The sequence below is a fragment of the Hetaerina americana genome, unplaced genomic scaffold (genome assembly GCF_022747635.1).
Source record: "Hetaerina americana unplaced genomic scaffold, ioHetAmer1.1.p SCAF_65, whole genome shotgun sequence".
NCBI classification, from domain to species: Eukaryota; Metazoa; Arthropoda; class Insecta; order Odonata; family Calopterygidae; genus Hetaerina; species Hetaerina americana.
In genome coordinates this window covers 284,460-297,652 of record NW_027287261.1, presented here as the reverse complement: position 1 = coordinate 297,652, position 13,193 = coordinate 284,460, and the positions used below count along the sequence as shown (strand labels likewise).

The 13,193-nt window shown below is 33.9% G+C and overlaps 1 protein-coding gene across 1 annotated transcript in view; it reads right to left on the bottom strand.

The window, feature by feature from the left end:
• Positions 1-700: 700 nt before the first annotated feature.
• LOC139696004 (centromere-associated protein E-like) overlaps positions 701-13,193 on the bottom strand; it is a 37,688-nt gene continuing 25,195 nt past the window's right edge. Inside the window, exons 14-18 of the mRNA XM_071594615.1 lie at positions 12,635-12,802; positions 9,786-10,005; positions 5,584-5,657; positions 3,715-3,858; positions 701-1,113 (exon numbers count right to left, since the gene is read on the bottom strand). Coding sequence (XP_071450716.1) covers positions 943-1,113; positions 3,715-3,858; positions 5,584-5,657; positions 9,786-10,005; positions 12,635-12,802 — 777 coding nt within the window. The 3' untranslated portion in view covers positions 701-942. The remainder of the gene's footprint in view (positions 1,114-3,714; positions 3,859-5,583; positions 5,658-9,785; positions 10,006-12,634; positions 12,803-13,193) is intronic.

The following is a 13,193-nucleotide window of genomic DNA, read 5'->3' as shown; positions in this document are numbered from 1 at the left end:
CCCAGGGGTTAAAAGAGTGGTTAAATTGCTAAGTGGAAGGGAAATAACAAGAGAAAGAGCTTTCATGACTTTTGAAAGAATGCCACCAGGTACAATAGAAAATTTATTTAGAAAATTACTTAGCAGTTATTATATCTCTATATGCATGACACCTCTAAGCGCATTTAAAAAAATCAAAAATGGAATTCTTGGAGGAGAAAGTTAGTGCTGCACCATTTTAACTTTGTATCATTGTTTTTATACATACCTTAACATAACTGAAGACTTGATTTCACCAGTCACTCTGAGCAATAAAAATTCCTATTATTAAAATACCTAAACAAATTGAAATATCACAGTTAATCACCATGGTCAGCTCCTGAATAGTGTCCAAACTTGTCTCCTAGTGTCCAATTGCTACACATGTACCTTTTCGGTAGCAATATCTATGTGTAGAATAAATATGTCAGGAGGTGGCAAAGGCCATTGGCATCCTCCATACTACAATTTTGTAGACAGATTAAAGGTACTACATGAAGGAGTTTAAATATTTATAAAAGCTTTATTAAATAGCACAGGAGGAACAAGAACTGTGAAATCACAGCAAGATTCGTAATGATGATTCATGGTATATAAAAATATTCTTGAGGATGCAAGTATATGATGAAAAAATATTTTAAGACACACACACATTTTAATTTAAAAAAAAATCACACACAAATTTCTATACTTAATTACATAAAAATTTAAGTAAACTAATACAGTGATCTTAACACTTTTGTCAAAAGACAAGAAGTAGTAGAAACATTTTCCTGTTAAATATAATGGAAAGGAAAATAAAAATCAGAAAATCTATAAATGAGACAGTATTATAAGAGAACATTTAAATCAACAGCAGTGGTTCATTAATAGTAAAAAATAGGAAAATCGTTAAATGGGTAAAAAAATTACATTAATGAACACTCAGCTCTTATGAGCCTGTGTCTCCAAACTTTTCAATTTGACTTTCAGTTCGTTCACTTCCAATTTTAGATCTTCTCTTTGATTGTGCCTTCTTCGACAAATTTGTTTGAGGTCTTCTTTATCTTTTTTCAATTTATTCACTAGCTTGTTAAGATAATCTACTTGGCATATCTGAAAAAAAATTGTTATCAGATGCATGATAAATATAATTTTTCATCAAAACAATAATAGCTAATAAAGAGGCACATTAATGCCTAGTATACCTGACTATCTACCAATTTTTTAACAATAATATGTAGACAATACAATACTGATGACTCCTGGGAAAATACCCAGGAAGATCATAAATGGACAAGACAAGGAATAGCTCTTTGTCAAGATTCTTCTTGCAAGTGAATTAAATAGGTATCTCGTTCTTATTCTGTAACCATGCCTGATGACTGGTTTTCAGTGGTCATTAGAAGGTTCAAGCTTCATAATTGAATTGATCCAATCTGCCACTTGAGCTGTCTTGAGTCCTACCTCCCATTGACCGCTGACCCTATACCTTGGGAAAGACTCTGGAGAACTTGACCATTTACAGTGGAATTTTAACTTTAAAAACTAAAAACTACAATATTAGCATCTTTTGGTTGAAGATCTACTATAAAAAATCACTTCATCTTTCATGCAAAAAAATTGTTGTTGAATAGAAGTGAGGCAACACTGCCATGTAGTCTCTATCTCCACGTTATGCCCCCTACGGTTCCATGTTCTCATGTATTACATTACTTTGGTATGAATTTATTGACTGCTAAGCATGTGGTTTCAATAAATTTTTCAATGTTTCCTCAAGATCTAGATGTTTGCTGTAACTGTAATACAAAAGGTTTCTCAAAGGTTTTCAGTCATCATAATCATCACATCTAATCATTTGTTTGGTATTGTCTATTTCATCTAAGCTTGAATAAAATTTAGCAATTAGTACATTGATGTTCAACAGTATAGACTTTTTCAGGAATTTTTGTTGCTAATAGATGGACAATTTTTTCCCATAGGCGGTAACATAACTAATTGATGCAAGGAATCCATCATGAACACTCAAGTAAAAACAACTTTTGACTCCACGTCTATGATTGACATCTTCTCATTCTGGTGAAGGAATTAATGTGATATTATATAATACCAGTGACATAGGAAATTAAGGCTCATTAATAAAATTAATTAACTTTATAACCTTTCAGTTTTTGTGATCACATTATTTGAAGGAAAAAAGTAATTAGATGCAATTACAGGTTATCACACTCAATACTTCCCTCGCAATATTCAGGACCAAAACAATACCAAGGTGAAGAATTACAACAATTGCTGCACAGAAGTCATATTTTTACCAGCTGTTCCTGGTACAAGCACTTAATATAATTAATAGAAAAATGGTAATTTGCAAGCACCACAGAAGGGAACTAAAGTTAGTGCAATTTGCTGAGTTTCTTGAATTCCCACACTCCAGCCACACCTTGAAATGGTCAAATCCGACATTTAGGATAGCAATGTTGCCATGCTTCTTCCCTTGCAATGACAATTTATTTCATCAAAATGAAAATATTTTTTATCATAGATTGCCAATCAAAAGACACTTATAATCCACTTTTGACAAGGGACACGATGTTCAAGACTATCAAAAGTTTGTAGTTTTTAAAGTTTAAATCTAACTGTAAATGGCCAAGTTTTCTAGAGTCTCTCCCAAGGCATGGCGGTTGGTTGTAAATAAGAGTTCGGACTCAAGAGGGGTCAAGTGACAGGCCAGATCAGTAACACCACAATGCTTGAACCTTTTAATGACAACTGATTTTTGGCATGGCCACATGGACAAGTTCATCATTAACCAACTTACAATGCCCCTCAAGTTGATGACATAAAACCAACTGATTGAAGATTCCTCAAGTAAAAAATTGGCAGTCCACCACATAATGCAGTTTCAGAAGCCCTGATTTTAAATCACTAACAAAAACATGATATTATTTCAAGATAATAATTAATTGAATAGAAAGGTAGTAATAAATGTCAACCTATCATTTTATTTGATAAGTAATAAGAGAAAAAAGGATATTCCTTGAGTTAAACAATATTCAATTTTGATGTTCAAAGCTAAGTTTATATTAAAGTTCAGCATTTAAAACTGAAAAAAAGTGGTAGTCAATCCGTCTAATTAAAATACAACAGAATTTGCAAACATTCACAAACAAAATCATTGAATTCCATAGAACTAATAAATGTCTCCTAACTTTTGATTAACTTTAGGTTGTTCGATGCTTGATTTCTAAAATGTGCAAGATATGCTTCGAATTCACCCCTGAAAATCAATATAATATACAAGAAATATTTTAAACACTGGTATCCCTTTCAAAACATTTCCAAGAGGCAATCTCTATTCTAAACACATACATAATATAATGTCTATAAATTACTTCATTATTCATTTGAAAAAAAAAATCAGTTGTCATTGCCAGCAATATACAGAGCTTTTTCATATGTGTTGGTATCATAATATCACTCAATGTGAGTAATGCATGATGGATATTTTGTGACCAAAAATTTATAACCATAAATTTGTACAATAAATTCATGAATGTATACAGTGACTATTGTTTTCATTAAAATACCACTTTCAGAATGTCCTTGGAAAATTTCTATGATGTCCAACAATCATGCAATATTCATTTGTTTTTAGGGTCATTGGATATTCTCAATAAAATAGCTAAACTAAACACAATTTTCCCTTCGCGCACTTACCTGAACAACTCCACAACCATTTGGATCAATGTCTACCACCTCTACAGTAGTGGTTTGAACACTGGATTCTCTCATTTCCAGTCTCTTTGAATGTGCCGATTCATACTTTCCTCCATAACTTAACATTCTGTTACATTCATCCACCTAAATTAGATAAATAAGAAATCAACATTTAGCAATCCTTAGGTGGCATTCCTTTTTACAGTATGTATGTCACTGGTTGAACTTGAAAGACTGGATGAGATTGAAAAATAAGCGTAATTGCATCAATTTATCCAGTAATCAAATAAGAGCACCCATGTTTGCTTAAGACAAAATTCCAAATGGGCTCTGGAGTGCACTGTGGAAGTGTGGTCATAGAAGAGTAGAGAAGTGAGGCAAAATATGGAGATGGGTAGAAAATTTGTTGGGGTATTGTTTTTACATAATTATTACCTAGAAATAACAGATAAATATGTGTACAATTTAGTCCCCTAAATAATTAATTAATCACTATGTTCATAATGTTGCAAATTTCAGCTATTAATGTTGGTTATGTTTACTTGAGGAAGCTGTAGATTGAAGTAACTTGCAGTATGGAGAAGATAGAGGTGTTCACTGTGATTATAAAGTTAGAGATTAAGATTAAAATGCTTGTAAAAATCCACAGTGGCTGTTTATGGAAATGTTATCCCATCATATGACACAGTTTTTAGGTGGAGAAGGAATATTCAAACTGGTCCAAGAAGTGAAAGACCATCACTCATTGATGATTCTGCCTCAGTGAAGAAAGTGGAGTACTTTATCCTTTTACACAGGAGAGCAACCATCCAAATGATAATGAATGGGACTGACCTTAATTATGGCAATGTGTGGAAAGCTATTCACAAAAAACTACACATGTCAAAGGTGTCAGTAAGCTGGGTTCAATGACTACAGACTCCTTTTCAAAAGCAAAAATAGCAAGATCTGCAATCGCAACCATGGCATGACCGGCAATCAAAACGATGTGGCCACATCAATTTGCAACATCCACCCTATCCTCCTGATCTGGCCCGAGTGACTTTTTCTTATTCCCAGAACTCAAGAAACCATTGTTCTATTTTAGATTTCTCATTGATTCCCACAATTCTGATTGGGAAAAATTTTCTGTGCTCACACTTCACCAGAATTTTCAATTTTGCTCATTCAGTCAAAACAGAATTCCTGCCCACAAAATTTATATTTTGCAAGCCACCTACAAGTACATATGTATTACCTAATGCAATTAGCTACTTTATGAATAAGTTCATCAGTAATATATTTACACATTGATTACTTAAATTAATAATTATAATATATTAATTAAGCATAATTAATACATATTATTCATTTACTTAAACCAAAGTCAATCCATCACCAATGAAATTAATGAAAAGAGCTCATTACTGGTACTCAAATTCTGTTAACACAGCTATTTAAAACCTTGCTTACAATAAAAAATATCATTATTACTAAACAAGGGCATGATCAATTAAATCTATCATGAAAAGTAATAAAATATTTTAATTTTTTATATTAATCAATATTCATTTGATTCAATCAATTGAATTTCTAGTCAGCACTTCGTCTCTATCTTTAGAATTAGATATTATTACTGTACAACACAGAGTGTACAATTTAATATCTCACTCTTTAGGTGATTAATTCCTTCTGAATGGAGAACACTAATTAAGAAACATGTTACTTCCAGGAACTTTTCTAGAATTTGAGTAACCAGCTGTTGATTAGTGTACAGTATATCGCACATGGACAGTGTTTTGGAGTCAAGACCTCTCTTCAGTAGCCCAGCACCCTAAAATGCACCCAGAGTTACATTTATTAATAAATATGAATAACCAAAAGGCTTACCTTCAATCTTAATGCCTCTTTCTCTTCCTTTTCCCTCTTTAAATCTCTCTCAAACTGAAGGCAATTACACTTGGCTGAAGAAGATGAGAAAATATAAAAAATTAGTTTTTTAATCATTAACTATTTATATTAATTCAATTATAAACTTTATTGAAAAGCATTTAGACATAAAAACTGTACAAAAGAAAATATATCCACTTCAATGGCACAGTGGTAAGCAACCTTTTCTCAATTTTTGACAAGCGCTAACTTTGAAATGCTAACTCCATGTAGATAACAGCTTTGGTTCTATCAACGGTAACAACTGTCTCTACTAGCTACATTTTCACTTCAAGTGAACTTGAGTTTTGTTTGCAGAGTTCATTAGCCATGTTTGGATGAGCTACTCTTTGTTTTATAGATTCATCAAGTCACAACAAAAATTGATCCTGAAAAATAAGGAATGTCTCGCATATTATTTTATGTTCCCTCATAATTAGCTGTATTTTGGTATCAGCTGTGTATATAGGATGAAGTTTAGAGGAAGGTATTCAATACTGAGATTTAACATCATAATAAATGTAGGAGGAATTTGGGGAAGCCAACAGCAACTAATAACAAGCTTCATTGGCTGCACTTCTCTTTGCTGAAAAGATGAAAGGTCCCAGTATTTTGTACAGTAGCAAATGTCGGTCATGGGGGTCCCTTCTCCACATGGGATGGAGAGGGGACATTGTTAAGAGGTTGAGGATAGTATCACCACATAAGAGGGTCATACAGGGTTTGCATAAAAAGTATCGGTAACAATTTTTTCCTGATATGAGCGTGAAGTATTGAATTTAGAAGTGTGTGCATGATTGCATATACTAGGCATTGGCATTGATGAGATGAAAGTGCATACCATTATCACTGAAAATTTGGCAATGCAAAATATCTTTGTTAAACTCATTACGAAGGTCCTGACAGACAACCAAGAGCAACCAAGAGTCGAGTGTCTGCTTGCGAAGACCATATGCAACGACATCGCGATGATTCCATAGCCCCTTAACAGTCCCTTGGCGCCAGCAGACTACTTCCTATTCCCAAAAGTGAAATCCTTTCTTTAAAGTTACCACCATGGAACCCTAGGTGCCACCAAAGAATCTTACACGCATACCCTTAAGGAACTTATGGAATCTGCCAACCAGGGAGCCCTCGAGTCATTGGAAGAGCCACTGCCGAAAGTGTTTTGATGCTCAAGGAATATACTTTGAAGAATTTTGAGGTATTGTAGCAATATCTGAAATAAATCTATTCTCCAAAAATTTTCGCAATTCTTTTTATACAAACCATGCATAATATGCTGCACCACCAATCACCCTATCCATTGAAATAAGAGGGGTCGAGTGCAGTGAAATTGTGGGATTAGCTATCTACACTGTTGTGTTAATGGAAATCTCAATGGGGTTTTTCTCCTATGTTGCCCAACATATGATCTTTGAGGAACATAAAATCACAACTGACAACATCAAACTCTTAAAACATGCCCCAGACTATATGCTCGGCTATTACAAATGCATTCATATTAAAAAGAACAGTACAAATATAATGAACACAGAAAAGGGGCCCACAACATCCTGCCTATTTTCCCCTTACTAATAAAGTTGATTCACACCATCCTCTTTTACCACCACCTCCAATCTCTCTAACCTTTCCCCCCTCCCACCCCATCCCCCACATCCACCATATTTCCCCAATCTTGGACCCCTTCCATTTGCCTTTAAGTAGAAGAGTTAATGTTAATGACATTTTTTTAAATGGGCTCGGCAATAGCTTCATTCTATAAGTAATTGCTCTATACATTATTTGCTATTTTAACACACATCAATACATTGAAATGCAGTAGGGCTAGCAGAATTAATTTAAGGTACAGCTAGGGTGATGTCACACCTATGTTTAATTAAAATTAGTAAAAGAAAATCCATGGCAACACTCATAGTGTACACACATATATATGCATAAGAACAGCTCTTTATAATCATGTTATCATCAAAAGGCATTTTATTTCTAAAACAATTGTGCATCTGGAAATTGAAAAGTTATAAGATTTGCCTCATGGGAGAACTTTAAAATGTTATCCATCCAAAAAAAAGTGATCTAGTAAGACCTGGCATGATTGCCTGGCTGTATTGTGACGTCCCATATGGCTTGTGACTCATCACTGTGTCACAAGTTGCCTTATATTTTTTGACAGGATTTTCAAACCAGACCTAACGGAGACTCCTCATGATTCAGGAGGTAAGAATAAGAGCAGTTCTGTGGCATCCTCAGATAAATATAAATTACCAGAAATTTTGCTAACTAATAAATTAAGCTACACATACAGTTTCAAAAACAAATGTATTATTAACAACAGTTTTCAGGCTATGAAAATTTGAGGTTTTGGACAGACCTGATTTGGACACTTCCACTTCAATATATCAAAAGCGCTGAACCTCAAAAGCAGGAGAGAATTGTGATACCAGTGATTAACATATTGTGTAAGATTGAAATAAATGAGTTATAACTACCTCCTGTAAACCATGAGGTTACATATTTCAAAATATCAAAATTTTCACGCTTCCCTAATATTATTCCAGGGATCACACAATATTTCCAGGAATTGACCAAACGAAGCTTGAAGTGCTAAACAGACATCTTTAATGTGTCAATTACACAATGGGAGCTACATTACATCTAGCTCTTATGTCAGTGGGAATGCCATTTCAACCAGCAGCTTCTATTTTTACAGGAGAACATTTCCACCAAGCCAGTCAAATTTAATCCTTATATATAATCTACCAAACTAGAAGGTCAGCAATTGAGAAAAGATCTATCTTTAATATTATACGTTTCCATCCTTTGAGATGTATCCCAAGAATCTATTGGCTTAATGGTACCTCTTGCTCCTGCATATTGACTCGAAATAATTGCCGAACTCATGATATTCCATTAAGCACAATAAAATTTGGTCCTTAAACAATAATTCTCATTCTTTAGATGTGGTAGCAAAAACAGCAGGTGTTCTAGACAATTTTCCAGGCAAATGATGTAAAAATTCAGCAACAAAAACAATATAAGAGGGTCATCCGGAAAGTAGTACCCGTTCGTGCCGCATGAAGTGCTGACGACGCGAGTAGCCGCTGGACGAGGTCAGATAGCTTCAGTGGCTTGTCTGCCTTCTCTGAGCCAAGTTGCGTGACGCTAGCATTGCCTGTGTTGTTTCTGTGATTGTTTACAATGTTTAAAAAAATTGAGAACGCCGCCAGTTGTGAAGTGAGGGCAGTGATTAAATTCCTCAATGCAAGAAACGTTCGCCCATGTGATATTCATCGCCAATTAAAGGAGGTGTATGGAGACAATGTAATGGACGAGTCGTCTGTTCGGCGGTGGTGTCGCAACTTCAACATGGGGAGGGGGAACACACACGACGATGAGCGTTCGGGGAGACCGTCTGTCATTACAGACCAACTGGTGAGCTCAGTTGACGAATTCGTGAGGAACGATCGGCGCGTCACAATTGATGACATCTGTGAGCATTTTCCCAATGTTTCTCGAACAATTGTTCATGAAATTGTTAAACACCATCTGCATTATGCAAAAATTTGTGCAAGATGGGTCCCTCGCGTATCTCAATGAGCTGGCGGCGAAGGACTATGCAGCAGGAATACAGAAACTTGTCACACGTTATGACAAATGCCTTAATTTGCTTGGAGATTATGTTGAGAAGTAGTTTAAAGTATCCTCTTTCAAATAAAATTTTTTATGTTTGTTAATATTTACTTTTGTGTCTTTATTTCACGAACGGGTACTACTTTCCGGATGACCCTCGTGTGTGTGTGTGTGTGTGTGTGTGTGTGTGTGTGTGTGTATATATATATATATATAAATATATATATATAATGGGGAAAAATCGTTAGGTCCTTTGAAGGTACTATTTACAGAAATGATGAGCGTATATAAGCCAGTAATGACACAATGTGAATAACTGGCCTAAATTGAAATTCAGCCATTTCATCAGCTTCCAGTAAAATAAAATAAGTAATGCCATATTGTTACTTGAAATTAATATTTTATACAGTGTGAATGGTATTATGAAATTTCCTCTAGATGGTACATTTACTGATTGACCATAATATCAAGAAATCACAAAATGTAGAATTAACCATTAATAATCTGGGTAAGATATATTTTGAGTATATTACCTGGTTCTGGTTTCATTGCCTGATATTCCAGTCCCTCCTTCTCAGTCTTTAATTCATTTATTTTGAGTCTCAGGTCAGCCTCTACGGCTTTGGCTTTTTGCTGGACTTCTAGTCTATAATCCTCCGTGATTTTCAGCCTCTTCTCCATTTTGACAGCCCATTGATCCATCCTCTTTGAATACTCATCCCTTTCATTATATTTTTCTTTAAATTCATTTAACTGTAACATAATTGAGGCAATTAGATTATAAACACTTCGTAAGAACAATCACAGATGATTTTCATACATATGGATGGCTTCTATACTCAAGCAGGTATTATTTGGGCCAAATCAAAATAATACAAATTTATCTATGGTGATCTCCAGGAATACTGCTAATTACCAATACCTGTGATTATGATGAGCGTCAAAGAAATTCATTAATGGTTTATTAGAAAAAAAACTCACATGAACACTGACTCAGTTGCCTTCTGGAGTTCTTAGTAATTCATTATAATTGGTCAAATAAACCACAACACATCTTTAACAGAGCTTAATTAATCGCCATATTCAGGATTAAACAGAAAATATTACTGAAAATCACAAGAATTTGCAAGTATTTACAAACAATCAATGAAATAATTATATTTAATATTAAACTCATTTTTGTTATCCGCTTTAAAATAAAGAGTGTGGCCCTAATATTTTCCATCATGTCCCATGTTGGAAAAATGGAACCAGTATAGGTTTATAGAATTTCACCAATTTATTTTTTTTAAATGTCTCTTTCTGCTCTCAGACAAAGTCAGATCTAGGCTGGGAAAATATCAGGTAAAATGTTAGTAGCATAAAGAAAGGAATTCTAAATAAATCTATGGACAATTCATTTGGTCCAGTGATCAAAATAACACGAATAAGCTAATTCTAATCTAATTTATAACTAACATTTTTTTATAATGCTATTTTTTATCATTATTTCATTTAAACACATTGCAATATGAATGCAAAATTGGAACATGGCTTTTTGACTACTAGTATGCTTTTCCAAGTTAAGTTAAAAAAAATGAGTTAAGTAAAAAAAAAGTGGGCAAATGTAATCAAAATAATAGTTAATATAGCAAAAGAATTACTTAGTTAACATTGAATGGATAAAAAAACAAGGTTTAATTTTTATACCATAAGAATTTTTCCATATGAGAGAGAAAATTGAAAGTTGGTACTTAATACTGTCATTAGTATGATTGACAGGAGAAATAACAGAGTTGTTCTCATTCTGGTAGAAATAGGAGCAACACACTTTCCAAGTTCATGGTTCCATCATTTTGAATCTAACAGGAGAGCCTTTGAAGAGAGCATGTCCAGCAATTTCACCACTACCAACAAGTATAGAAATTGCAATGCAAATGCTGCACATTGATGAGGCAATTTACTTCACTTTTGTTGAAGTTCAAAGAATATTATCAACTTTTCTTATTGGAAAACTTTGATTAATTTAATCATAAATATTGGATCATTTTTTTAAAACCACCCCAGAAACTTAAATATAGCTCATAGGAATTATACGTATAATCAATGAAATAGCTACATTTAAAAGCATATTTGTAATCTGCGGATGTTGCTCCAACAAAGAAAATATGTATGGTAGAAGTCACAGCTTGGCTATTTTCAGTATAATGAGTTGAATACGATCACGTCACAGTTCCTTCACTTTTCATAGTAGGTATTTACACACTTTTGTGGCTGTAATAGGTGCACACTACTTTCATAATTTTTACAAAGAATGCATTAGGTAAGAAAATTCACTACGAGTAAAATTACATGGTGTAGTTCATACTACATGGATTTTGGACATGTGTTTGGAGAGGATATGGAGTATAATTAACCAGTGCATTGCAGAAGGTGCAAGAGTAAGTTGATGGGATAGACAGAATTATCTGATAACCGTATATGACACAGAATGCAGAGGTGCAGGCAACAGAATCAGAATGGGTGGTAGGCAAGACAGATTTTTCTATTAACATTATGCTTGTAGTTAGCTAATACATTGGTGAGAGGAAATGGTAGGTGAGAAATGGCAAGGAATGGAGAATATGACTATTAATTAGGTTAATTACTTAGGTGAGGAGGTGACCAAGCCTTAATTTGTCAGTCAGTCAAAGGATTGTAATTGCTACTCAATGCATTATACAACCAGTGTGGAAACTTGAGAATGACAATTGATGATAAGAATATGAAGGTGATGGAGTTCGAGAAACAGGAAAGCTAAGTTAACATCAACGTTGTGTATAATCTAGAGTAGGTAGATTAGTCCACTAGAGCAAGAGGTATTTTGGATGATGGTGGTCTGGGTAGTAAGTCTTCACAAGGAAAATGGGCCAAGTTGGAGGGATGTTGAAGAATTGTGTTGGGTAATGAAACTTCTTTAAGGAAGAGGGCATTGATTACATGCAAGTTAACTAAAGATGTAAAGAAATGATATGGAATAACTTTGATATGGAATGTAGTTTTGCATGCCTCTGAAATTTGGCCATTGAGGCAAAAAAATAAATGCAGATTGGAAGCTTTAGAGATATGAGCATAGGGTTATAGTGAGGGGAAGGTGAGTAAGCAAGGTGGAGAAAGAAAATATAAGGCATGCTGGGCATAATGAATTGTTTATCACAGTAAAAGGTTATCATAGGGTTTATCATATTTATTGCAATGTTAGGTAGGAGTAAGAAGTGTCACAGTGGTTACTCCCTGAGCCCATCAAAAACACACCTTTAATGATAGACCATTGCTTAACTTAATTTGCTAGTGGTGACTTGGTGTAATGAGCGTTAATTTAAATTGAAATAATAAGACATTTTAAATAATGTAAAACACCTACCTCTTCCTGATTTTTACTGATTGTACCATTTAACACAATCAACTGCTCTTTCATTTGACTCAAATTAGCTTCCAGAGTTTGGCATTCTTCATGCCTTCTCGCAAGTTCTATTACCAAACTTTCCCTTTCTTTCACTGCTTCAGTCATCTTATTTTCCAACTCTTTCAGCTGCAAATGAATTGAATATTTGTAAAAATGAAAACGGACAAGCATTTTTGATGTAACCATATAAGAGACATTAAATATACAAGACCATCCTCTACACTTCAAGGATCCTTTCTTGCTACAGATGTCCTAATAATGTCATCAGAAAATAATTTTTAGTAGAAATTGGATAACATTCCCTATCTTTTTCTAGATAACAGGACAAAAATTATAATTTTCCAGAAATACTTACAATCCTGAAAACTGATACACCACCTTTTTCCATAAAAAAACTATTATTCACTTATCTTCTATAAGACTTTTAGTACATTAACTTTACAAAAAAAATTAAAGAATTGCATTTACCATATATTTTTCCTGCAAAATATTATCATATATATGCAAGCATGTAATG